The 25,614-nt window shown below is 37.9% G+C and overlaps 1 protein-coding gene across 1 annotated transcript in view; it reads left to right on the top strand.

Moving 5' to 3' along the window:
• The window catches only part of ZNF704 (zinc finger protein 704), a 275,117-nt gene that overhangs the window by 54,879 nt on the left and 194,624 nt on the right, over positions 1 to 25,614 (top strand). Inside the window, exon 2 of the mRNA XM_023740302.1 lies at positions 12,456 to 12,697. Within this exon, the coding sequence (XP_023596070.1) occupies positions 12,558 to 12,697 (140 nt within the window). The 5' untranslated portion in view covers positions 12,456 to 12,557. The remainder of the gene's footprint in view (positions 1 to 12,455; positions 12,698 to 25,614) is intronic.

Here is a 25,614-nt window from a genome sequence, read left to right on the forward strand (position 1 = left end):
GGGCTAGTGAACCCAAGATCTGCAGGTTGGAGAGCAGGACTGTTGCTCACAGGCTGTGAAGATTGACAGATCCCAAGATCGGCAGGCAAGACTGCGGGTAAGCTGCTAGTTCAAGTCCCAAGAACTGGAGGTTAGATGAACGAGAGGCAGCTGCAGTATCCAGAACGAGCAAAAGCCCCCGAGCCCTGCCAGAATGTCCACCCACGCTCTATGCAGGCCACATGCCCAAGGAAACTCCCCTTCAACCAGTTGGCAACTCACAGCAGATCCCAACATGGGGGTGATCACATATCGAATCTCAACAGAGAAATGACTACACCAACACATGACTGCCAAAACACTGGAATCATGGCCCAGCCAAGTTGACACACAGTTTTAATCATCATAGTTGGCTTTCTGCAGATTATTCCTTGAAACCCAGTTAATCTCCAGAGCCAACTCCTCAAATCTGGGTTGTGATGACTAGATGATGGCAGTTTCCAGGAGTACGTGCTGACACATGCTTTTTGGCATCTGATTCCCGTAAATCTGTAGGGAGGGTGTTATGATTAAGGTGGCCTCAAGTGCACTTGAGTGTAGGCAGAAGGAGGATTGATCAAGTAAGAGGGCTGATGTCAGACGCCATCCTGGTCTCTGATGTGCGATTGTAATCCTATGGAAACCAGATGAGCTTCAGTCCCTGTCGTAGACAGTTGTGCCAATTTACAAAGGACACCATTTAGATAAATTTATGACTCAAATAATACTGCTAACTTCTTGTTTAGAAATTGTCGTTTTCCCAAGTATATCATATTCATAGATATACTTTTTATCTTTTTCTAGAAAAACAAAAGCTGTTCCTTGGAATAAAAAAAATCTGAGTTTCATTTGTTAACTCAGTAATTGGGGTATTCTCATATGGTTGAACAAACACTGAGCTTTGTTCCCTTGCAGGAAGTTCCACTGGGTAATGCATGTGTCTCTGATGCACTAGATGAAGGATGGGAAGAAGGAATTCAATGGTAGTTACTGTGGTACAATATGACTGAGAGATGCTGATAATCATGCAAGTAGCAATGCCAGTGGATGTATTAAGTAATTTTCCCTCTTTAATATCTGCATGTATGAATAACTGAAAGCTGGTAGAAGAAAACAATATTATATAAATGTGAGATTCTTGAGAAACCTACTGGTATAAAAGTTATACAGATCTTCTCATAATAGAGTAACTTAATAGGTTATAAAATATAAAACTATACATGGACATTATGAAAATTACAAACAAAATTTGCCTATAAATCTTCCCCCAAAGAAAATCATTGTTAACATTTTGGAATGTCCTTTCAGGATATTTTTTCTCTTTGTGTATGTACACATTCTTCCCCCCCATGAAATCATGTTACATCTATTCATTTGTAACCTGCTTTTTTCAGTTAATATTGGACACCTTTCCATGTCAATAAACATAGAGATATGTTTTTGTTTTTAACCACACATTTTATTTGTGCATTTTTATTGATGGACATTTAGGTAACTTCCTTTTTTTTTTTAAATATTATAAGCAGTGCTGCGGTAAGTATCTGTGTGTACTTTCTGTTTTTTTCTGAGACGTAGAATTGCTATGACAGAAGTAGCACGGAGTTAATTTTGCCACATGATCGCTGATTTGGCCTCCTAAACATGGGGACTCCCACCAGCAAGGTTTGAGAGCGCCAGCAACCTCAGGTGTTGACCAGCACAGAGCATTATATTCTTCATAATTTTTGTGACTCTCATAAACATACACACAAAATCTCTATCTTTTATTTTAATTTTTTATTTGAAAGCCTTTACAAAGTAAGAATCCCCCATAATCTCCCCACTTAAAAATTGTGTATGTTTGTGTGTGTATCAAACTATATAAGAAGTAAAAGGACCCTCTTGGTCCATGCAGCCCTCTCTTCCCTGAGGTGTGTAGCTTTTTGACAAACTACTGCATTTTGTAAGTGCAGTGAAGCCATACCTAACAGATTAGCCTGCAGTATGCCTGTTTCTCTTGATGGATACGGACATATTCTGATGTCCTTCTTTTTAGTGGACCTCGTAGTATGTCCACTGTTGGGTGTTCTATACTTTGTTCTGCATCAAAGAAAATTTAGGGTGTTGGGTTCAGCAATTTCAACCTCCAGAAATTTTTCTTGTAAAAATGCTTGCACAAGTATATGAAAGTATATGCATATATACACAAGGATGTTTATTGTGGCATTACTTTTAATAATGAAAAATTGAGAAGTACCCCAATATCTATCAGAAGGGATTCATTTAAAAATATCTCATGAAATGTTATACTAGTCAAAAAAAAAGTAGTAGATTTACAACTAGCATGAAAAGATGCCCATGATTTATTGTGAAGTAAAAAAATAAGTTGCAGAATCACACATGTAGTATAATCATATTTATGTTAAAACAGTCCAGACTGCATATATGCACAGGTAGCTTGGTTAATGCATTTTAAGTAATTTGAAGTTTTGCAGTAAATTGTTAAAAGTTGTCCTCCCTAAGGGGATAGAACCGGATAGACAGGTTTGGGAAGGAATAGAAACCTCTCACCTTTATATTTTATACACATTTTTATTGAAATTTTAACAGCAAGTGTGTATTTTATAATAAATAAGCATTTAAAATGAAAAGGACATTTAAACGATACAAAAACAGTGAAAAATAAAATGTTCCAGTGAGACTGGGCAATCTCTGGGTTTCCTCTTGGTTAACAGCTTATGATTTGATGAAAACACAGTTAAAATAGAAAGCAGTAAACATTTTTTATAGAGACCAAATGTCTCATTCATAATGTGGTAGAAGAAGGCTAACAGGAAGAGGAAGAGAAGGTAAATCAGAAGGTCAGAAAGAAGTTAGCCTGATGAGGAAATGGGCACCATTGATCTCGTTCTGAAGGAACACCAAACCAAAAGACTGACCCAGTTGCTATGGATGATTCCAACTCATGATGAGCCCATGTGTGTCAGAACAGAACTGTTCTTCATCACGTTTCTAGAGGAACACGGAAGAATTTAAATTCCTCTTCTTTAAGAGAGACTTACAAATATTTAAGAGCAGTTACGTGGGCCGTAAGCTTTCTGTTTTCTAGACAAAACATTAATAGTTCCTCCTAATAAGATCCGTTGCCATTCTGATCCCCTTACTGTGCTTATTCCAGTTTGTCAGTGCCCGTCTTGAAAGGTAGCAACCAAAATCAGATATTACTCTTCCACTTCCAATGTCATCAGTGCGAACTATCATCAGATTAGTTCTCCCTTGCTCAGCTGGCACTTTGTTTTTTTCAATCCGGATTAAGATTGTTCCTAAAACTCTGCCTTGATAGCCTCTCCTGAGACTTACTAGTCAACACCCTTGCTGTTTTTCTTCATTATTTGCCATAAAGCGTTTCTGGTTTGATAGTTTTATCTGAGTATCTTCCTCCTCAAATTTCAGGTGAAAGCCAGTTTTTTCCAGCTCAATGAGTCTCTTGACAAAGAAATTCTTTTAGATCTCACAAGATTCGTATTATCTTTGGCCAAGAGCTCGTTATTCTGGTGTAGAGAATCAAAAAATTATTTTTTGGCTTATTTATTTAGCCATTTATTACCTTGCGGTATCTTCCTTTACCTTCTAAAGCTTCCAGTGGTAAAAGCAAAAAAAAAAAAAAAAAAAAACCTACAGGAAATTTCTAAATCTTTCAGTTTTCCTGGATAAGTCTTTAAGGCTACTGGGGATAACAACTCGTTTTTTTTACTGGAGTATTTATCCATTTGCCGCTGATCGCGGTAGGAAATTAGTAGACTTGGAAAATGACCCAGGCTTCAGGAAGACACGCGACAGCCAACTTGTGAACATCAGCTCCACCCTGCTGCTTAGGTAGCTCTTGTTGGGGGAATTCTCAGTCTCCTACCTATGCTTTATTCTCTTGCTTATGCTTATAAAGAACCCCAAAGCTGTGGGAAGCCATCCCTTCTTTGACAAGTCCCTATTCCCCCCACTAGATTTGAGCATCCTTACGTGTTACTTAGTTCTGTGCACGCTTTGTTCCCTCTTTCTTTTTGTATTTAACAACTTTAATCCTGGTGTTGATTTCTCTCCATCCAGTCAGATTTTTTTCTTTCTGGCTGTCTTCTGTTGTTGAGCCCTTTGGCTGCAGATGAGTTACAGCGGAGAGTGATTTCTCAGATTGCCCCAGCCTTTTCATTCACAAGAATGTCCGCTCATATTAATGATTCACATAATTAATTGATACCATCTTCAAGGAAGGAAACAAATTTAGCCAAGTCCCTCAGATCACCAGAGCAACAGAGTCCTTTTGCCATCAGGGCATTGTGCAAATTGGGGAAAAATGTTATTAAAAAAAGAATCAATTAGGAAAATTCCCTTCTCCCATGGGGTGAGGAAGCCTGGAGGCCTGGCGTGAGGGGGCAGATTTTAGTCCCTTCTCACAGCGCTGCAGGACACAACCGTGCAACTGCTTGTAGCTGCCTGTGTTTTAAACAAAAAAAACAGATGCGCAGTCTGTGACTCTGCCTGTTTGCGGCACAGCTTCCCGATTTCTGGTCTGAGGGTTCTTGGGATTACAGTTTCTACATGAGTTGCTCCTCATTTGGTTGGTTCGTTCTTTCTTTAAAAACAAAGAAACAAACAAAAACCCCAGCTCTATTGAAAAATAATTTACATACCATAACGTTCATCCCATCGTAAGAATATAGTTCAGTGATTTTTAGTAAGTTTATAGTGTTGTGCAAATATCACCACAATCTAGTTTTAGTACGTTCCCACTACCCCCGAATGTTCCCATGTGTCCTTCTGCAATCAATCCCTGCTCCCACCTCCAGCCCCGGGCAACCACTGATTGGCTTTCTGTCTCTATAGATCTGTCTGTCCTGGAAATGCCATGTGAATGGGGGCACATCTTCGTTTTGCTGCTTTCCTCTGCTCATCTCATAGGGGTTCAGACAGGCTCATTTGCATTAGCTGTACGTCAGTTCTGCCCCCATCTAACGCTACTGCCCACTCTTACACATTTATTTCCTTTTATCTGCCTCAGTGTTCCAAATCCTCGATTATCTTCCATCATAAAACATTCTCCCTTGTCTAGTATCCCCCTCTAGCCACGACCCTGTTTATCTGGGCTGCTTCCTAGCACAGCTTCTCAAGAATTGACTTCATATACTTTCTCCTGTCCTGTGAAATCTTTTGTTTGTTCGTTGTTTTTATTATCTTCTTAAGAAAATATTTGATATGAATAAAAGACCACAAGAAAGAGCACGTATTACATGTGTAAGCTTTTAAGCATAGTGATAGAATTAATATCTGCACCTATTACCCACCAGTACTACAAACCCATGACTCACAGTATCTGAAATATCGACTCATCTTTACAATTTTTTTGGTCTTCTTAGTCATTTCTGGTCATTTAAATTCAAGGAGTCTGGGCTAAATTGTCTCCAAAACCCATTACAGGGCTAAAATTCTCTGATTGCTATTGAGAGATTAATTTTTTGTTGAGAATGTATTATGGAAAAGTTATAGCTTACATTGTTGTATATTATTATAATGTATTTTATTATAAAATTTTGGTTAAGAGCATGGCATACAATTATAATTTCTCTAGGAAATTTATTCTTTGTATCAGTTTGCTCTAGATGCTATTTTCCCCCCACTAAAATTTTGAAGCTAAAAAGCTAAACTGTCTGTAATGTTTTTGTCTCTTTTTAAACTTTGATTGAATTCATTTAACCAGCCCAATTGACCCCAAGGGAGGAAGGGATGTCAATTATTGTTCCAGCTAATACTAATGAATAGTTATATATTTAATGAGTGTAATGTTTGACACTTAGAGATGAACTGCTTATAATCATGAGAACCAGGCCTTACCTTTCTTCTTTCATGCTTGGTGTTTACCGGACTCCAGCTGTACCGCAGGTTGGGAATGGGCTGCTATGGGAGTACAAAACACTTCCCTCTCACCTCCGAGAGTCTCTGGGTGGTGCAGATGGTTAAGCGCTCAACCACTAACTAAAAGTTTGGCAATTCAAACCCACCCAGAGGCACCTTGGAAGACAAGCCTGGTGATCTGCTTCCGAAAGGTCACAGCTTTGAACACCCTACGGAGCAGTTCTGTTCTGCACACATGGGGTTGTCTTGAGTCAGAATCAACACAACGGCAACAAACAAGTCACCTCCGTATCTAGGAAGAAGTTGCATGGAATAATGATAAGCGATGGATATTTAAAACGTTTGTAATGACGTTTGTCAGTTTTCCAAAGTACATTTTTATAGAAAAATCATTACATTTTTGGAAGTTTGAAACATTTTATTTTTCTGCATTGTGTATTCATGTCATTAAAACATAGCTCTTAAAAGCAGACATTCATTTTTCTTGGGCCCTGAATTTATGTTATTCATGCATTCTAAGAAATATGGTGACTTTTTAATGAGTTACATGTCAACCAAAAGTGGCTCACCATTTTCCTGTGGAGCAGGGTAGAGGTCTGACAGGAGGACCATGGGAAGAGAATTCTCTCCTCTTCCTGACAAGTAGAGGCCCAGGAGAACACAGAGCTCAATTCAGAGCTCCGTGCGTTTATGGAAGGATGCATTCCAGCCTTGTGGATTCCAAGGCACGGTTCATTCCTGTCCTTCCGGGCTCTGGAAAATCTCCTACGTGGGCAGGTCCTGTGCATCCAATACATGTATTTCCCAGAGCTTCACTCTGAGACGTACTAGTAATTAATATCATACCTTGCCAGTTTCTGCCATCTAACGCGTATTCTCGTTTCACTCTGAAAATGCCCTAAGTTTGCGGCTTTAGGTTCTAAACATTTAAATCTAGTCAGTCATTTATAGAAATTTAAAAGTCTTTGTGATTTTTCTCCTACTTAAAATTAAAAACAAACAAGCATTTCTGTATTTAAGTGGGTGAATGAGTATTGACTCTACAGTTTGATTCCGGAAGAGGGGATGGATTGTCGTACGGACGTGTGAAATGTCTCATAGGTGTGTGCATTTTGAAACACCCAACTGACACTGATTAATGTGGCTAGAGTTCCAGATTTTGTTAGGTCCTGTCGAGTTGGTTCTGACTCACAGCACCCTTGTGTGTGACAGAATAAAACGCTGCCTGGTCCTGCGCTATCCTCACCATCATTGCTGTGTTTGAACCTACTGTTGCAGCCACTGTGAGTTACCAGAGAGACTGATTCTTCATTGTACACTTAGGACTTTAACACAGAGCTTCCCTTGCGGAGCTGTCTCCAGGGCTTCACTCTCACGCCTGCAAGCCCTGTGTTTATCATGATCCAGGGCCTGCTCTGGCTGCCCTCTCAGCCTGGTGAGTCACCCAGGCTCAGGGCTTCCTGCTAGGGTGCTGGGAGCCTAGCTGGGCGCCAGGCCCCACAGAGGTGGAGGCTTCAGGCCCGGTTCGGCTCACTTTGGGATGTCATTAACCTCGCACGCATTTCTTCCAAGCACCCTCTCCGCTGCCTCCTCTTTCTTCCCTTCACAGCACACAGCAGTTTTGAGCTGCAGGGCCTCAGGCTGCCGTAGATGCTGGGAACCCAGAACAGGCACCCACTGGCTCGGTGCTACCTGTGTGTCGGCCCAGAGGCCATGGCCCCGGAGGAGGCCTGCTCTGAGCTGCAGCTGGATGTGCCCCCGCCAGCAGGAGGGAGCAGCGGGCAGCACGGCCCGGCATCCCGGAGGCCGCCTGGAGTCCCTCCCCGAGGGAGGGGATGCCCCGCAGCTGTTGCTGCCACACCTGCCACCTGGTTCATGTGAAAAATAGTGGGATATTCGATTTCTTTTTCATTTTTATTGTGCTTTAGGTGAAAGTTTACAGAGGAAATTAGTTTCTCATTCAACAATGTATATACAGAAATTGTTTTGTGACATAGGTTGCAATCCCATGATGTGTCAACACTCACCTCTTCTCCACCCTGGGTTCCACGTTTCCATTCCTCCCGTTTTCTTGTCCTTCTCCTCTTTGCTTTTGGGCAGGTGTTGCCCATTAGGTCTCGTATACTTGATTTAACTAAGAAACACTTTCCTCACGTATGTTATTGTTTTATAGAACTGTTTAACCTTTGGTTGAAGGGTGAACTTTGGGAGTGACTTCAGTTCTGAGTTAAAAGGGTGTCTGGGGGCCATAGTCTTGGGGTTCCTCCAGTTCCTGTCAGACTAGTAAGTCTGGTCTCTTTTTGTGAATTTAAATTTGGTTCTACATTTTCTGTGCCCTGTCTGGGACCCTCTATTGTGATCCCTCTCAGAGTGGTCGGTGGTGGTAGCCAGGCACCACCTAGTTCTTCTGGGCTCAGGCTGGTGGAGGCTGTGGTTCATGTCGTCTGTTAGGCCTATGGACTGATATTTTCCTTGTGGCTTTAGTTTTCTTTGTTCTCTTTTGCTCCGGACGGGATGGGACCAATAGATCTATCTTAGATGGCCTATTGCAAGCTTTTAAGACCTTAGATACTACTCACCAAAGTCAGATGTCGAACATTTTCTTTATGAATTATGTCATGCCAGCTGACCTAGATGTCCTCCGAAACCATGGTTCCCAGCCCTTAGCCCAGTAACTCGGTCCCTGAAGGTGTCTGGATGTGTCTAGGAAGTTTCTATGGCTTTGCCTTGGTCACATTGTGCTGACTTTCCCTATAATATGTACTATCTTTCTCTTCACCAAAGTTACCACTTATCTACTATCTAGTTAGTGATTTTCCCTCCCCACAACTCCTCTCTCTCACAGCCAAAAAGATTGTTTCTTTCTGTATGTAAACCTTTTCTTGAGTTTTTATAATAGTTGTTTCATTCAGTGTTTGTCCTTTTGTAATTGACTTATTTCACTCAGCATAACGCCCTCCAGATTCATCCATGTGAGATGTTTCACAGGTTCGTCATTGTTCTTTATCATTGCGTAGTATTCCATTGTGTATATGTACCATAGTTTGTTTATCCATTCATCTGTTGATGGGCACTTAAGTTGTTTCCATATTTTTGCTATTGTGAATAATGATGCAATGAAAATAAGTGTGCATATGTCTATTTGTATGATAGCCCTTATTTCTGTAGGATATATTCTTAGGAGTGGGATTGCTAGATCACATGGTATTTCAGTTTCTAGCTCTTTAAGGAAGCGCCATATTGTTTTCCATAGTAGTTGTACCGTTTTACAATCCCACCAGTGGTGCGTAAGAGTTCCGATCTCCCCACAACCTCTCCAACATTTGCTATTTTCTGTTTTTTTGATTAGTGCCAGTAATGTCAGGGTGAGATGGTATCTCATTGTAATTTTGATTTGCATTTCTCCAGTGGTAGTCATCATGAGCATTTCCTCATGTGTCTGTTAGCCACCTAAATGTGTTCTTTGGCGAAATGTCTGTTCATTTCCTTTGCCCATTTTTAAATTAGGTTATTTGTCTTTTTATTGTTGCAGTGTTGCAGTATGTTATAGATTTTAGACATTAGACCCTTGCTGGATATGTTGTAGCCAAAAATTTTTTCCCAGTCTGTAGGTTCTGTTTTTACTCTTTTGGTGAAGTCTTTTGATGAGCATAAGTGTTTAATTTTTAGGAGATCCCATTTGTCAAGTTTATCTTCTGGTGTTTGTGCATTGTTAGTTATGGTTTGTATCCTATTTATGCCATGTATTAGGGCACCTAGTGTTGTACTTATTTTTTCTTCCATGGTCTTTATAGTTTTAGGTTTTATATTTAGGTCTTTGATCCATTTTGAATTAGTTTTAGTCTATGGTGTGAGGTATGGGTCTTGTTTCATTTTTTTACCAATGGACATTTAGTTTTGCCAGCGCCATTTGTTAAATAGAGTATCTTTTCCCCATTTAATGAGCTTTGGGCCTTTGTCAAAGATCAGCAGACTGTAGGTGAATGGATTTATGTCTGGGTTCTCATTTCTGTTCCATTGGTCTGTGTATCTGTGGTTGTACCAGTACCAGGCTGTTTTGACTACCGTGGCTGTATAATAGGTTCTGAGATCAGGTAGTGTGAAGCCTCATACTTTGTTCCTCTTTTTCAATAATGCTTTACTTATCCTTCTTTCCTTTCCATATAAAGTTAGTGATTAGTTTTTCCATCTCATTAAAGAATGCTGTTGGTATTTGGATCAGGATTTCATTGTATTTGTAGATTGCTATGGGTAGAATTGACATTTTCACAATGTCGAGTCTTCCTGTCCATGAGCATGGTATGTTTTTCTATTTATGTAGGTCTCTTCTGGTTTCTTGCAGTAGTGTTTTCTTCGTATAGGTGTTTTACATCCCTGGTTAGATTTATTCCTAAGTGTTTTATTTTTTTAGGGGCTATTAAATGGTATTCTTGACTTCCTTTTTGAGGTTCTCTTTGTTGGTGTGTAGGAATCCAACTGATTTTTGTATGTTGATCTTTTATCCTGCTACTTTGCTTAATCTTTCTATTAGTTCCAGTAGTTTTTTTGTGGAATCTTTTGGGTTCTCTATGTATAGGATCATATCATCTGCAAATAGAGATAGTTTTGCTTCTTCCTTTCCAATTTGGATGCCCTTTATTTCTTTTTCTTGCCTTATTACTCTAGCTAGGAGTTACAACACAATAATAAATAGGAGTGGTGATAAAGAGCATCTTTGTCTTGTTCCAATTCTCAGGCGGAATGCTTTCAGCCTCTTTCCATTGAGAATGATGTTGGCTGTTGGTTTTGTATAGATGGCCTTTATTTTGTTGAGAAATTTCCCTTCTATTCCTAGTTTGCTGAGAGCTTTTGTCAGGAATGGGTGTTGGACTTTATCAAATGCCTTTTCTGCATTGATTGAGATGATCATATGATTCTTTTCGTTTGTTCTGTTTATGTGATGCGTTACGTTGATTAATTTTCTAATGTTGAACCATCCTTGCATACCTGGCATGAACCCTACTGGGTCATGGTGTATTATTATTATTATTTTTTTTTTGATATGATGCTGAACTCTATTGTCTAGAATTTTGTTGAGAATTTTTGCATTTATATTCATGAAATATATTGTTCTTTGTTTTCGTGGTGTTTTTGCCTGGCTTTTGTATCAGGGTTATGCTGGCTTCATAGAATGAATTTGGGAGTATTCCTTCCTTTTCTGTGCTCTGAAATAGTTTGAGTAGTACTGGCATGAGCTCTTCTCCGATAGTAGATTTTTTAACATTGTGGTAAATGTGAAATGGATAACTAGAAAGGTAAAAAGTGAGGAGTAGGTGTAAATAGTTTTCTACAAATCTCATTTACAGTACCAATTACTTTCCAAAAACTTTAACTTCAATTTCCTTTTCAGTTGTCACAAATACCAAAGTAATAGGATTCAGTGCAATCTGATTTAATTTTATATTTGTCATAAACCTTAATTGTCATTGCATTTAGTTAAAAATGATAAAATTAGTATAACTTCTTTATCATATGGCTTTAGAGGGAATGATAGTAAGACCTGAACTGACGTAGGTAGCGGATAAAAATCAGTTCTTCATGATCTAGAGAGAATGTGGGTGTGATCTATATTAATAGTCAAAGATGAGGCTTGGTTGTATATACAGGCAACCCCAGGTTACAAATGTCCGACCTACTGACAACTTGTACTAAAAAACAAACTGCTATAAAGCCTATTATATTAAAATTTTGAGTTAAATACATAGAATGGTTTGTTATAATGAAAGCACACACTACTTTGTGACACTCATGAAAACATCGTGCGGTTGGAAAGCATTTCTTAAGTGGTTTATGTGCATCCTCATTGCCGTTGAGTCGATTCCATCTCATAGCGACCCTGTAGGACAGAGCAGAGGTGCCCTGTAGGGTTTCCAAGGAGTGGCTGGTGGATTTGAACTGCCAGTCTTTTGGTTGGCAGCCGAATGCTTAACCACTTCGCCACCAGGGCTCCTTTAAAAAGGTAAAATATATACTATATACTAAGACAAACATTTGCTTAAATGATGCTGAATAAGAACCGTATGTACCTGTTCTGACTTACCTACAGATTCGACTTAATGACAGACTTAGGAACAGATCTTGTTTATTATTCGAGGACTTCCTGTATAATCTTTTTTGAGCTCTCTTGTTTTAAACATAACCAGCATGAAAAATTTACGAGTTTGTTTACTTCATTGAGTTTTCTCAGTTCTAGAGGAGAAAACAAATGTTTTGAAATTTTAAATTCTTTTTAGAGGCTTTATGCTTTCAAGTCTTCGAAGTCTTTGTACAACTGAACGGCTTCTTTTGTGTCTGTGGTGCTTCTTAGCATTATGACAGATGCACCAACTGTATATTACTTTGTAATGTTAGTTATTTTATTTCTGTGTTAAATTTTTTTCCCATTTAAAGTATAAAATCTTCAAGAAGAACAGGGGAGGACAGTATCTGTGATCTCTCTCCTCATAGCCATCTGCACATAGTTGTGCTAAGTCGGTGTTTTGTATGAGTAAGAATTTTTTCATTTCTCTTTACAGGCAGCGAGCATTAAGCGGGATACGACCTTCGTGTTCCAGTCAGAGGACTTAAAACGTGACTCTAGTAAAAAAATCTCTCATCAACATTTGTTCCCCTTGGCCATGGAGGAAGATGTGAAAATAGCAGACACCAAAAAACCCAACCGAGTCCTTGACCATGAAAAAGAAAACACTCGCTCCATCTGTCTTCTCGAGCAAAAACGAAAAGTTGTTTCTTCAAATATTGATGTTCCTCCAGCAAGGTAAGAGAAAACCAGACCATATATGTGTCTGGCCCCAGAAGTGGGTCGAGAGCATGCAAAATCTTTGCCATATCTCTCTTCAGTACATTGAGTAAGAAGGGCTTTTTGCCAAGAATTTTCTTCTGTTGCTTGTGTGAACTGCAGCAGGTGGCCCTGCTTTTCAGAGCTGACTTTGAGGCTGCTGTAGTTGTCACTACTGTCGCTTTAGAAAAGAATGTTTTATTAGCTTTTGGTAAGTGAATAATAAAGAGAGAAGAAATGTTTTTTTTAAAAAAAAAGAAAGGAAGAAACATGAGACGTAGGACTGTACATAACCACTTAAATGCAGCTATCCTCGGTCTTTCTGTTGAGTTGGCAAATACGGCCTGCAGGCAAAATGTGGTCTTTGGACTGTTTTTGTATGGCCTGTGAGCTAAGAGTGGCTTTATGCTTTTAAAGGATTTTTAAAAAATGAAAAAATATGCCACACAGACTTTTAGGTCGCCTGTTGCTGTAAGTTGCCGTCGAGTCGACTCCAGCTCATGGAGTCTTACGTATAATAGAACAACACATTGCTTGGTCCTATACCATCTTCATGATTGTTGGTATGTGAGAGTCCATTGTTGTGTCAAGGCATCTCCCTAAGGGTTTCCCTCATTTTTGCTGACCCTCCCTTTACCAAACATGATGTCCTTTTCTAGTGATTGGTCTTTCCTGATGACATGTCCAGAGTAAGCAAGACCAGTTCTCAACCTGCTCTCTTCTAAGGAGCATTCTAGCTCTGTTTCTTCCAAGACTGATTGGTTTGTTCTTCTGGCAGTCTACGGTATATTCAGTATTCATCACTTTGGTCTTTCTTTTTCATTGCTGAGGCGATTGAAAATACCATGGCTTGTGTCAGGCGCACCTTAGTCATCAAAGTGACAGCTTTGCTTTTTAAGATTTTAAAGAGGTCTTTTGCAGCGGGTTTGCCCAATGCAGTATGTTGTTTGATTTCTTGACTGCTGTTTCCATGGGCATTGAATGTTGATCCAGGTAGGATGAAGCTGTTAACAACTTCAGTTTTTTCACTGTTTATCCTGATGTTGTTTATTGACCCAATAGGTGGTCTACAAAGCCTGAAATACTTAATTCCTGACCCACTGCAGACAAAGTTTGCTGATCCCTAGTTTATATCAAAGCAATCCTTTTTAAACAGATCTACCATAGAACTTGGCCAAGGGAGCTTATCTGAAATATCAACTGACCTTTATCACGTTACAGTTTTGTTTAAATATCATCCTGTAGCATTGAACTAAAGGACAATATTATGGCAGAATGACAACAGAACAGCAGAATATGCATACTAGACCTTTACATATTTTCTTGCTTGTAATTTATCTCACCTAAAATGTAAGCCCCGCGCAGGCAGAGATTTTAGTTTGTTTTGTTCGTGCCGGACCCTGAGCACTAGAACAGTGCTTGGTATTTTTGTTAGTTTCTGTTGAGACAGCTCTGATTCATCGCAGCCTTATGTGTATAGAATAAAACATTTCGTGGTCCTACATTTGGTAGATAATAGAGCCTCAATAAATATTTCTTGAATAAAGGAAAGGAAAGAAATGCTATAGCATGAAACTTGCTTACTTTGAATATTTTGTTACCAAAAATATTTATAATAAAAATTTATAAGCAATTGCTGGAGAAGTCCTGTATTTGCTGGAGCATTTTCTAACAGCAAACTAGGGAAACATTAATGTTGGAGAAGAAATAAAATTTCCTTTTCCAGCTATTTTTTATAATCAGAATTTTATTTCTTTCTGTATTAAACCAGAAGTATCGATTCTAGAAAATTGAATATTATTCTGTCCTGCTACCAAATTTGTCAGACTATCTAAAATTATAGGCCTTTTTGTTTCCCTTAACCTTCAACTGAAAATGTTCACATATTCCTTACTTCTGGTTAATGACTTGGAATTATTTGCTCTTCTAATTTTTTCATATAAAGTATATTCTTTAGGATTAGTTCCTTGTGCTGGGGGTTTATTCTTGAAAGATTATAAAAGGTTTCATAATGCCCTGAACCTATTAGACATCTCAGTACACATCTGTTGGTTGGTTGACTGATAGGCATAATGACATGTTAACCGTTTGGAATGTGAGGAACCTTGCTTTTTATTTTCTTTACAGGCTTGTAGGGCAAAAATTAGACTTCACAGTGTCAGATAGTTTAATGCCAACTTGCAATTCTATAGTACGTGCTTTCCATGAACCTTTCATTAGACTATTTTATCTGTTGAAAGACCTGAAAATAATCATTTCAAATTGCCACAGGTTGTTTTAGCTACCATTATTCTTTAATTTCACCCCACCCACAGTAGTTACTGGGAGTAATAATCAAAAGGGGAGGGACAAAAATGTTTTTACCTTTTCTAACTCTGGGATGTGAGATATTTTTCCACCTTCTCAAATTCACCGAATGTACTTAAAAGATATGAGTCAAGCCAGTGTTTTCTTAAACAATGTGGGAAATTAAGTTTTAAATCCATTAATGTACAGCAAAAGTTCTCCCACCGGCAGGGTATAATTCAGATTTATTAATCCATTTTTTAATCCATCACTGATTAAAGCCTCACTGTTTGGAGTCTCCACTAACACGCTTGTTTTCATTGCTATAGTAAGAATTTTTTCATCACAAATATGCCAGCAGTTGGTGAAATAAATTGCCCGGTTTTTATAATCAAGTATTCAGAAATTGTGGAGTATAATGCTCTAGCTCTCCATCTCTTTCTATTCTATTTCCATTTACTGTTACCAAGTTATTTAGTAAATGAAAACTTTACACTATCATCTAAATACATCAATATTTTGTTTTAAAGAAACTCCTTTACTTGACATGATAGGAAGAGATGGAATTCTTCTTTTGTTTATTAAGAAGAAATATATCTGTTGATAATGTGTAAATAATGAAGTTTGGGTAAATCTTCAATATAGTGACATCAGCTGGTATAAGGAAACACAGTCCATATTTATCTGCATGATTATTGCAATTTGTTCTCCCGTAGCTAGACAGTAAATATCCGCCAGTTCTTAGAGAGGCAGGATAACCATTTTAGGGTATCGTTGGTGCAGAGTTCCTCAACATTTTAAAAGCAATTCCCATATAATGCTTTCTCACTTTATCTTTTACGTATTCCCACTATAGCCAAGACAATTTTGTTGAACTTTACTTTCTATAGTTTGTAAAATGGAACGTGAAGTTTACTTTCTGTGGTTTGTCTAATGAAGGCAATAGGTATATAGAATACGCTTTTTCGTATCCCCAGAGATCAGCACCCCCCCACCCCACCTAATCTCTGTAGCTCACTGTGGTTGACCATCCCTGATTTCTTTTACTTTGCCTCTCTTCAACAGACATGTATTGAGTGCCTGCTAGGAACCCATTACTCAGTAACAAAATGAATGACATAGGGTCTCAATCCTCCAGAAGCTCACAGTCTGATTTGAGGCACAGACTCATAAGTAGCTAATTTCAAATGACAGTTCCTCATTTGCCCTCCTCAGTAGAACTGGATGGATTTGTAACTAAAGAAGCTTTTAATATTGGGAAACCTATTAATTTGATAAATATGTTTAAATGCTCCATTTTCTTTTATCAGTAGCTTCTTCGAAAGAGGGGTAAATGGAACTAAGAAAGCAGGAACTGTATCTGAGACCTATATTACAAAGTCCCTGGCTAGCCATTTTCTGAGAACCCCTTTAAAAGTTGTTAGTTTCAGAAAAATAAAAATTTAGCTAATTTATCAATACCGATGTGTTAGTGTGGGTCATCTGAGAAGCAAACATTTTATTAGGAGGAACACCTGTGAGAGGAACAGGGGAGGGAGCCAGAGGAGGCTGGGAGAGATCAGACCTCTGTGCAAGGCTGAGCCCCAGGGAGGGAGGGAGGAGAGGTTGGATGGCCATGCCTACCGTATACCACGGCAGTCTGTCGAAGACTCTGCAGGCCCATCAGGAGTCTTCCAGCCAAGTCTTCATCTCCCAGAACCAGCCTGAACTCGGTCTTTGGTTGGGAATAAAAAAAACAAAACCCAAACCCGTTGCCGTCAAGTTGATTCTGACTTACAGCAACGCTATAGGACAGGGTAGAACTGCACCATAGAGTTTCCAAGGAGCAGCTGGTGGACTTGAACTGCCAACCTTTTGGTTAGCAGCTGTAGCTCGCCATGGCTCTTAAAAATGTGGTCTCAGCAAATGCATCAGAGGGTCTCAGAGACAGCAGCTGGGCCTTTGGCAGTTGTTTCCTGTCCTTGAAGGTCTGTGAGACACATTTTTATGGCTGTCTCCTCCCTGCCATATTTGTCTTTATGTATTAAAAGTACCATATGTTGTGTGGGTTTGACATAGGGGCCTAATCTTCCCTGCTCCTTGGGAGCTCTGAGATACCAGTGCAGACCAACTGGAATCTTACTTTTTTTTTAAGAGGCCCCCAAAGCTTCCTGTGAAAAATGGTAACTGATTATATGTCCCAGGATCCCAGGATTAATTCTTTTGAGTCATAAGGGAAAAGAAACCCAAGCTTTCCTCTCTGAGTTGCCTGGAGTTGGTGGGGACACAGCTTAACATAGGAGAATCTCTGTACTCTTGGGATATGATGTGATTGATTTCAGGAAGAGGCAGTGTTTAGGGGTGGGGGAGGTGAGTGAGGGCATTCCAGAGTCCAGGAACTCAGAATATTCCTCACATTACTGCAAGTGTTTCAGTGGAAAACACTAAACAGCAAACCAAGAGCAAAAGGGATAGAGAGGGAGAGGGAGAGGGAAAGAGCTGTTTTCTTTTGGAGCTAAAGATCTAAAATTAACAAAAAGAAAATTCTTCCCAACTTTAAGGACTGTTGGGGAGCTGTGATTTGGGTTGGGGGTAACCAGTACTGCACGTGTTAGTGCCACAACAGAATCTTTGAAGGACTGATCTCGCTCTAAAGATTTCATCACTTATTAATTTATTAATGCCTGGTTATGAAAGATAAAACATGCCCCCCTACAGAAGAGATTGTGAATTGAGAATGCAAGTTATTAATTATAAATGTGTAATCTTAAACATTTTTTAATCTCTAGGGGAAAGTACTTGCTGAATTGATCCCTATGGCAAGTTGAGGAAAACAGCCTTTAAGTAAGGACGGGAATATAAAGAGTTTGGACTGTGAACTCTTGGAGAGTGAAGCCAGAGTAGAATTCCAATACTGTGTAGTTTGGCTCGATAAATTAATAAGAGACTGAAGGTCAGTTACTAAGACAAAGGCCAGTTGGAGATTTCCTGTGGGCGGAGTTCAGTGGTTCAATAGCCAAGACTGTAATTTCAGCCTAATGTGAAAAAAAATCATGAACTTGGGCCCAAAGAAAAGGTGACTCAGGCTCAGCCTAGTGGTGGAAATTTGGGGAGAAAGAAAAAAGATTTGAAATCCAGAATAGGGAATTTACAGGCTGACCAAGGATGTAAGGTGTGGGAGCAGTAGCAAGGATCGATGAGTTCTTGAGATGTGTACCAGGCTGGCTGAGTGACATGAGACTCCTTATGACTTGACTTGGTTGAACGTCGTTGGTAACACCAAAGCCTTTCACAGTTCAAGGAATATTAATTTCATCTTTGAACTGATTGGGTGGTAACTGGAGATGATACAAAAAACTCAGAAAAGAGAACCTGAAAGACTCAGAAGAGTCAATTTTGGAGGAGAAATTTTCCATTTATTTTAACATAGGTGGTTTTAGGAAAGCTAGAAATGGTACTGGGTGTCGTATAGTTTGGTTCAAGGTTTAAGGGTTTCCCAATCTCTTTTGGAAAATCGACTGGCCGTGTATGTTCTGATGTCGATCTGTAGGTCTGTTCTTACGCCAGTACCTCACTTTCTTGATTGCCATAGACATAGTAAGTCTTGAAATTAGATAACTTTGTTCCTCTTTTCAGACATTTTTTAACTGTTCTAGCTCTATTGAATTTCCGTATAAATTTTAGATTATTTTGCCAATCTCTACCCAAAAAAAAGCTTGTTGGAATTTTGATTGGTATTACATTGCATCTGTATTTTAATTTGGGATGAATGGGTATCTTAAAAATATTGAGTCTTCCAGCCTATAAACATGATACCTTTCCATTTATTTAGGTCTTTACTTCGTCTCTGTAGTGTTTTGTAAGTTTTCAGTGCATAGATAGGTCTTGCACTTATTTTGTTAAACTTATTCCTAAATATTTTATATTTTTAGAAGCTAATGTAAATGATATTTTAAATTTCAACTTCAATTCATTGATGATGTATAGAAATAAAATTGACTTGTATTTTGACCAAGTATCCTGAAACCTTGCTAAACTCCAGTATGCTGTTGTAGCTTTTTTGATGAATTCCTTAGGAAGTTCTACGTAAATCATCCTGTTACCTGCGAATTATAAACAATCCACTTCATTTCCTTTCCCAATTGTTTTCTTTTTAAGTTTCATTTTGCCTTTTTGTAATGGCCTGGGCCTCCAGGACAATACTGAGCATAAGTAGTAAGAGTGGACATCCTTGCCTTGTTCTTGAAGGTGAAAGTATTCAGTCTTTAACATTAAGAATGACGATAGCGGTAGGCTTTTTTTTTTTTTTTAAATGAAAGTGAGAAAGTACTCTTTTATTTATAATATACTGAGTTTTTATCATCAGTAGATATTGAATATTGTCAGATATTTTCTGCATTTATTCACATGATCATATGCACTTTTATTTTAATATATTGAGTTACATGGATTGGTATTTGAACATTAAGTGAACTTTGCATTCCTGAGCTAAAACTCCCTTATATACTGAAGAGTTAAATTTTCCTTAAAATTCTGTTAAGGATACATTGTTTTCATTCATTTCCATCCACTCATGTGTCGTTTTATTTTCTTGTAATGTCTCTGTCTGGTTTTGATGTCAGTTTAATGCCGACCTCATAAAATGAATAGGGAAGTGTTCCCTCCTCCTCTGTTTTCTGAGTTTGTTTTAGAACTAGTCTACTTTTTTCTTAAAGGATAGATTCACCAATGAAGCCATTTGGGCCTGGAGTTCTTTATGCAAGTGTTTTTAATTACAGATTCAATTTTTAAAATTGATACAGGGCTTTTAGGCTTTCTGAACCTTATGGAGCAGTTCTTCTCTGTCCTGTAGGGTTGCTCTGAGTCACAATCGACTCAACAGCAACCGTTTTTTTGTTTTCTTTTTGGTTTCTTCTTGAGTCCGTTTTTGTAATTTATGTCTTTCAAAAATTTTATCTATTTTATTTAAGCTGTCTAATTTGTTAGCATAAAGTTTTCATGATTTTTCCTTATTTTTTTTTTTTTTAGTATCTGTAGGTTCTATGGTAACGTTCCCTGTCTCATTTCTTCTAGTGGTCATTGTGTCTTTTCTCTTTTTTCCTGAACAGTCTGGCTAGGGGTTTATTAGTCGCATCTCTTCACAAAGAACCAGCTTTTGTTTACATTTATTTGCCCTGTTGTTTATCCATTTTCTATTTCATTGATTTCTTTTCATTTTATTTCCTTCCTTTTACTTACTTTGAGTATAATTTCCTCTTTTTCTAGCTTCTGAAGATAGAATTTTAGTTCATTGATTTTAGACCTTTCTTTACGATTATAAACATCTAATGCTGTACATTTCCTCATAAGCATTGCCTTACTTGCACTTCCCTTATTTTGTTAGGTTATGTTTTCATCTCATTTGCTTTAAAATATTTTCTAGTTTTCCTCATGATTTCATTTCCCCCATTATTTTTTAAGAAGTATGTTGTTTGATTTCCAAATATTTGAAAACAAACCTATCTTTCTTTTATTAATTTCTAGTTTAGTTCTCCTGTATTCAGAGAATATATATTATTTCAGTCCTTTTAAATTCATTAAGACTTGTTTTATGGCTCAGAATATGGTCTACTTTGGTGAATGTTCCACACACCCTTGAAAGAATGTATATTGTGCCATTGTTCGGTGGTGTGTTCTGTAAATGTCATTAGGTCAAATTGCTTAATAGTGTTAGTCAAGATTTCTGTATAGTTACTGATTTTTTTTGTGTACTTGTTTACTGATTTTGCCTGTATATTTCTCTTTTCAGTTTGGTTAGGTTTTGCTTTATGAGTCTTAGAATTGATATGTGTTCTTGATGAATTGATCTCTTTATTATTATGAAATGTCCCTCTTTATGCTTGGTAATATGTTTTATTCTGAAGTCTATTTTTTTATGTTGTTAATATAGCCATATTATCTGTCTTAATCTTAGTATTTGCATGGCACATTGTTTTCTGTCTTCTTGTCTGTGTCTTTATATCTAAAATTAGTTTCTTGTAGACAGAATAATTGGGTCTTGCTTGTTTTTTTTCTTAATCCAATCAGACAATCACTGCCTTATAATTGGCATATTTAGGCCATTTACATTTAATGTAGTTATTGATTTGATGTAAATTTATTATCTTGTTATTTGATTCCTTTTTCACTTCTGTTCTTTGCTCTTTTTCCCCTCTTTTCTTGCCTTCTTTTGGGTTGAGTTTTTTTTTTTTTTTTTTGTATTTCAGTTTATCTGTTCTGTTGTCTTATTGGAAATCCTGATGGCGTAGTAGTTAAGAGCTACGGCTGCTAACCAAAAGGTCAGCAGTTCGAATCTACCAGGTGCTCCTTGGAAACCCTGTGGGGCAGTTCTGCTGTGTGCTGTAGAGTCACTATGAGTTGGAATCAATTCGAAGGCAGCAGATTTGGTTATTTTTGACTTATTAGGTAAATTTCTTCGTTTTATTTTTTTTTTATAGTTGGTTTAGAGTTTTCAGCATGGTACTTCACCTGTTACACTTAACCCATTGCCATCAAGTCAATTCCAACTCATAGCAACCCTTTAGGACAGAGTGGAACTGCCCCCTAGGGTTTCCAAGGAGCTTCTGGTGGATTTGAACTGCTGACCTTTTGGTTAACAGCCGAGCTCTTAACCACTGTGCCACCAAGGATACAACTTAAAGTGTGATGCACATAATATTATACCACTTCACATATAGTGCAAGAAACTTACAATAGTACTCTTCCATTCCCCATCCATCCTTTGTATCACTACTGTCATACATTTTCCTTCTCTATGTTATAATGCCCACATTACACTTACTCATTTTCTTTTAGTTATTTATCCATTTTAAAATAGTTTTATGAAAGTATACACACAATACAATTCACCTACTGAAATGTTTTTAGTATATTCACAGAGTTGTGCAACCATCACCATAATCACCACCCTGAAAACCTCCTTACCCATTAGCAGTCACTCCCCATTCTCCCCCAACCTTCCAGCCCTAGGCAACCACTAATCTTTTGGTATCTCTATAGGTTTGCCTGTTCTGCACATTTCATATAAATAGAATCATACAACATATGGTCTTTTGTCTCTGGCTTTTTTGAGTTAGCATAAGGTTTTCAAGGTTTATCTATGTATAATGTGTATCAGTAATTTATTTCTCAATAATATTACATTCCATTGTTATACCACACTTTATTCATCCAGTCATTAATTGATGAATATTTGGGTTATTTCTTCTTTGGGTCTGTGATGAGTAATGCTGCTGTGATTGATGGTAACTGGTCTTCCTTTCCCTCTCCTCCTTACTGTTTCTAAGGGTCTTACTGTAAGTGTTTAGAAAAAAGTTTCTTGCTTAACATTGTTAGACAGTTCACGGGTACATATTTCTCATTATAGACTTAGTAAAAACTTAGTCGTATCCTTCTGACTCTATTAATTGGTTTATATCCAACAAAAACTAATTATATATTTTTCCATTAGTTTGTAGATGACATCTCTTAAGAAGAAATACGTACACACATATACTTTTAGTGAGTACAAATAGTGCCATGTTATTCAATTCCAGTAAGACCAAGAAGATGATATAAATAAGAGCGACCTGGTGAAATGCCTATTCATGTTCCATCACAAGAAAGCCATTTTATTCTTTCACTTATTCAACATATTTATTAACTAAATGGATTTTATGTGCCAAATATTGGAATACAGAGTAGAATAAATTAGACATAGTCCTTGCCGTCAAAGAATTGAGGAGAGTTTCTAAACAATAAACAAACATAATTATAAATTCTAATAATTTTAGTAGGTGGAATGTGCAGGATGAAGGTCATACACAGGAAGACTTTAGATTGAGACAAAGGGAAAGCCCTCTAACAGTAAAGGACATTTTAGCCAAGACCTGGAGGATGAGAAAGAGCATTGTTGACTTGAGAGGAAAAAGTTTCAGGTTGGTAGAGAGAAATGTGAAAGCCCTGAGAGGAAGAAAGAAGACCAGCATGGAGAACAGCAAGAGATGAGATTGGAAAGGTAGACAGGAGCCAGATAATGGTGAACTTTATAGATTATGTTAAAGATTCTTTAATGTTGTAATTTAAAGTCAGTGAGATGTTATTAAAGGATTTTAAGGAGGTGAATGACATGTGTCTTAGTTATCTAGTGCTGCTATAACAGAAATACCCCAAGTGGATGGCTTTAACAAACAGAAATTTATTTTGTCACAGTCTAGTAGGCTAGAAGTCCATATTCAGGGTGGCAGCTCCAAGGGAAGCCTTTTTCTCTCTCTTGGCTCTGGAGGAAGATCCTCGTCATCAATCTTCCCCTGGTCTAGTAGCTTCTCAGCACAGGGACTGCAGGTCCAAAGGACATGCTCTGCTCCTGGCACTATTTTCTTGGTAGTATGAGGTCCTTTTCCTCTCTGCTGGGTTCTTTCTTTTATATCTCAGAAGAGATTAACTCAACATACAACTTAATCATGTAAATTGAGTCCTGCCTCATTAACATCATAGAGGTAGGATTTACAACACATAGGAAAGTCACATCAGATCGCAAAATGGTAGACGATAACACAATACTGAGAATCATAGCCTAGTCAAATTGACATTCATTTTTGGGGAACACAATTCAACCCATAACAACATGGTTTCATTTATGTTTATGAAAGATCACTTTGGGTGTTATGCGTAGAATGGTTTGGAAGAGGACAAGGATGGAATCGGGGAGACCAGTCAGGAAACCACTGCATTTATGCAGAAAGAGATCATGGAAGCTAGGACTACAGTGCTCACAGTTGAGATGAAGAGAAATGAACAAACTTCAGATATATTTTTGAGGTGGAACTGAGTTTCTTGGATATAAGCAACAGAAAATGCCTCTGGCTGATTTAATAAAGGATGGGAGTTTTTTTGAAGGACTGTCGAGTAGCTCACAGAGTTGCTGGAAAGTTTGGATAACCAGGCTCAGAAAATGAAGGGTGGGTAGCTAGAAACATAGCTATATTCATTCACTCTACAGAACCAGTACCTGCAACTGGGCATTTTGGCTTCTAAGTGAGAGACGTATATACTCGGAAATTCTCCAGGCATTGGACAGCCAAAAAATTGACGAATGTCTTATAGTTAGGTTTCATAATTTTCCATTTTGCAAGTGAGTAAACAGACTCAGAAATGTTAAGTGACGCACTCAGGAGCAGACCTGAGACTTAAAAGGTAGGTTTCTGACCCCAAGTGGATTTTTGTTGTTTATCACTACCGTTAGTGTTTATTGGAGAACATTAAGTCACTTTCATTTACAACTATGATGCCTTAAAATGCATTGATAATTCTAATATTGCTTGCTCTCCAACTCCTAAAAAAATTCAACAATTAGACAAATGTTACTGAATCACTTAGATTATTAGAGCATGGCATTTGTTATTCTCTTTTTGCCAGACAGTGGTTTTCTTTTCTTTCTTTTTTTGAGGTACTTTTGCTTAAATTGGTTGGATTTCACCCAAACAGCAATTACAATTTGATTATGCAAAGTAGTAACTGTCTTCTAATTATAACTTTACAGCTAAAGAAAGCTATTAGCAAACCAGTTGTAACAAGGAAAAAAGAAAAAATGTGGCCAAAAAAAATTCTCGGATCTAACAGCAGTTTATTAGAATATTACAGATTGTTAGTTTGTGGTTGAAAGAAAAGGAACCATATGGTACTGTTTGTTTTTCAGGGTTTTAAAACATAGTGATGCCATATTTATCACTTGTTGCATAAAATAAAATCATCTCTTTATAGGGTGCTGTCCTGAGAATTGTATAATTTAAAAGAGCTTCAGAAACTTGTCAACCTTTGGGTTCAAAGTTAGAAAAGCACAGAGCTATAAGCAATATCTCACATATACAATGGAATATTCTAAAATAATGTGGTTGGATACTGTTTTCAGTGGTGGTGTCTATATTTTCATCCTTGTCTTTAATGTAGTATATACTATTTATAGGAAAGTCTCCTACGTCACATTTGGAATTGAGTGACATAAGACAAGATTGGTATTGTTATTTCCAAATCTCTAGAGTTCTAGCACTTCTTGGAGCAAATGTTTAATATATTAAAAAATAAAAATAACTCTTCAGGTCATAAACTCTATAGCCAATATGAGCCTACTGGGGAAAAAAAGCAAAAAGGTCACCTTAAGCTTATTTTATGGAATATTTTCTATTTGCTAAAAATATATTGGGAGGGGAAAATAAATGTGCCCACCTATGTTCAGAAATATTAATGCCTTACAATTTGTGAACTCCCCTTAAGAGCTGAAGCAATCTCCATAAAGTAGCTATAAAACCAGAAAAAAACCCGTTGCCGTCGAGTTAGTTCTGACTCATAGCGACCCTATAGGACACAATAGAACTGTCTTAACAGGGTTTCTACGGAGAAGCTGGTGGATTCAAACTGCCGACCTTCTGGTTGGTAGCCAAGCTCTTAACCAGTACGCCACCAGGGCCCCACAGTAGCTGTCAAGACTACTTTTTCCAGAAGCCTTTATCCAGTTCCATCCATTCCCGCTGTTTCAGTGATTCAGGTTAGCAACTAACAGTTGTCTCTGCCCTTGTCTCTCTTCACGGCAGTCAGGATGATCTTTCTAAACACAA

This window comes from Trichechus manatus, unplaced genomic scaffold (genome assembly GCF_000243295.1).
Source record: "Trichechus manatus latirostris isolate Lorelei unplaced genomic scaffold, TriManLat1.0 scaffold00152, whole genome shotgun sequence".
Taxonomy (NCBI): Eukaryota; Metazoa; Chordata; class Mammalia; order Sirenia; family Trichechidae; genus Trichechus; species Trichechus manatus.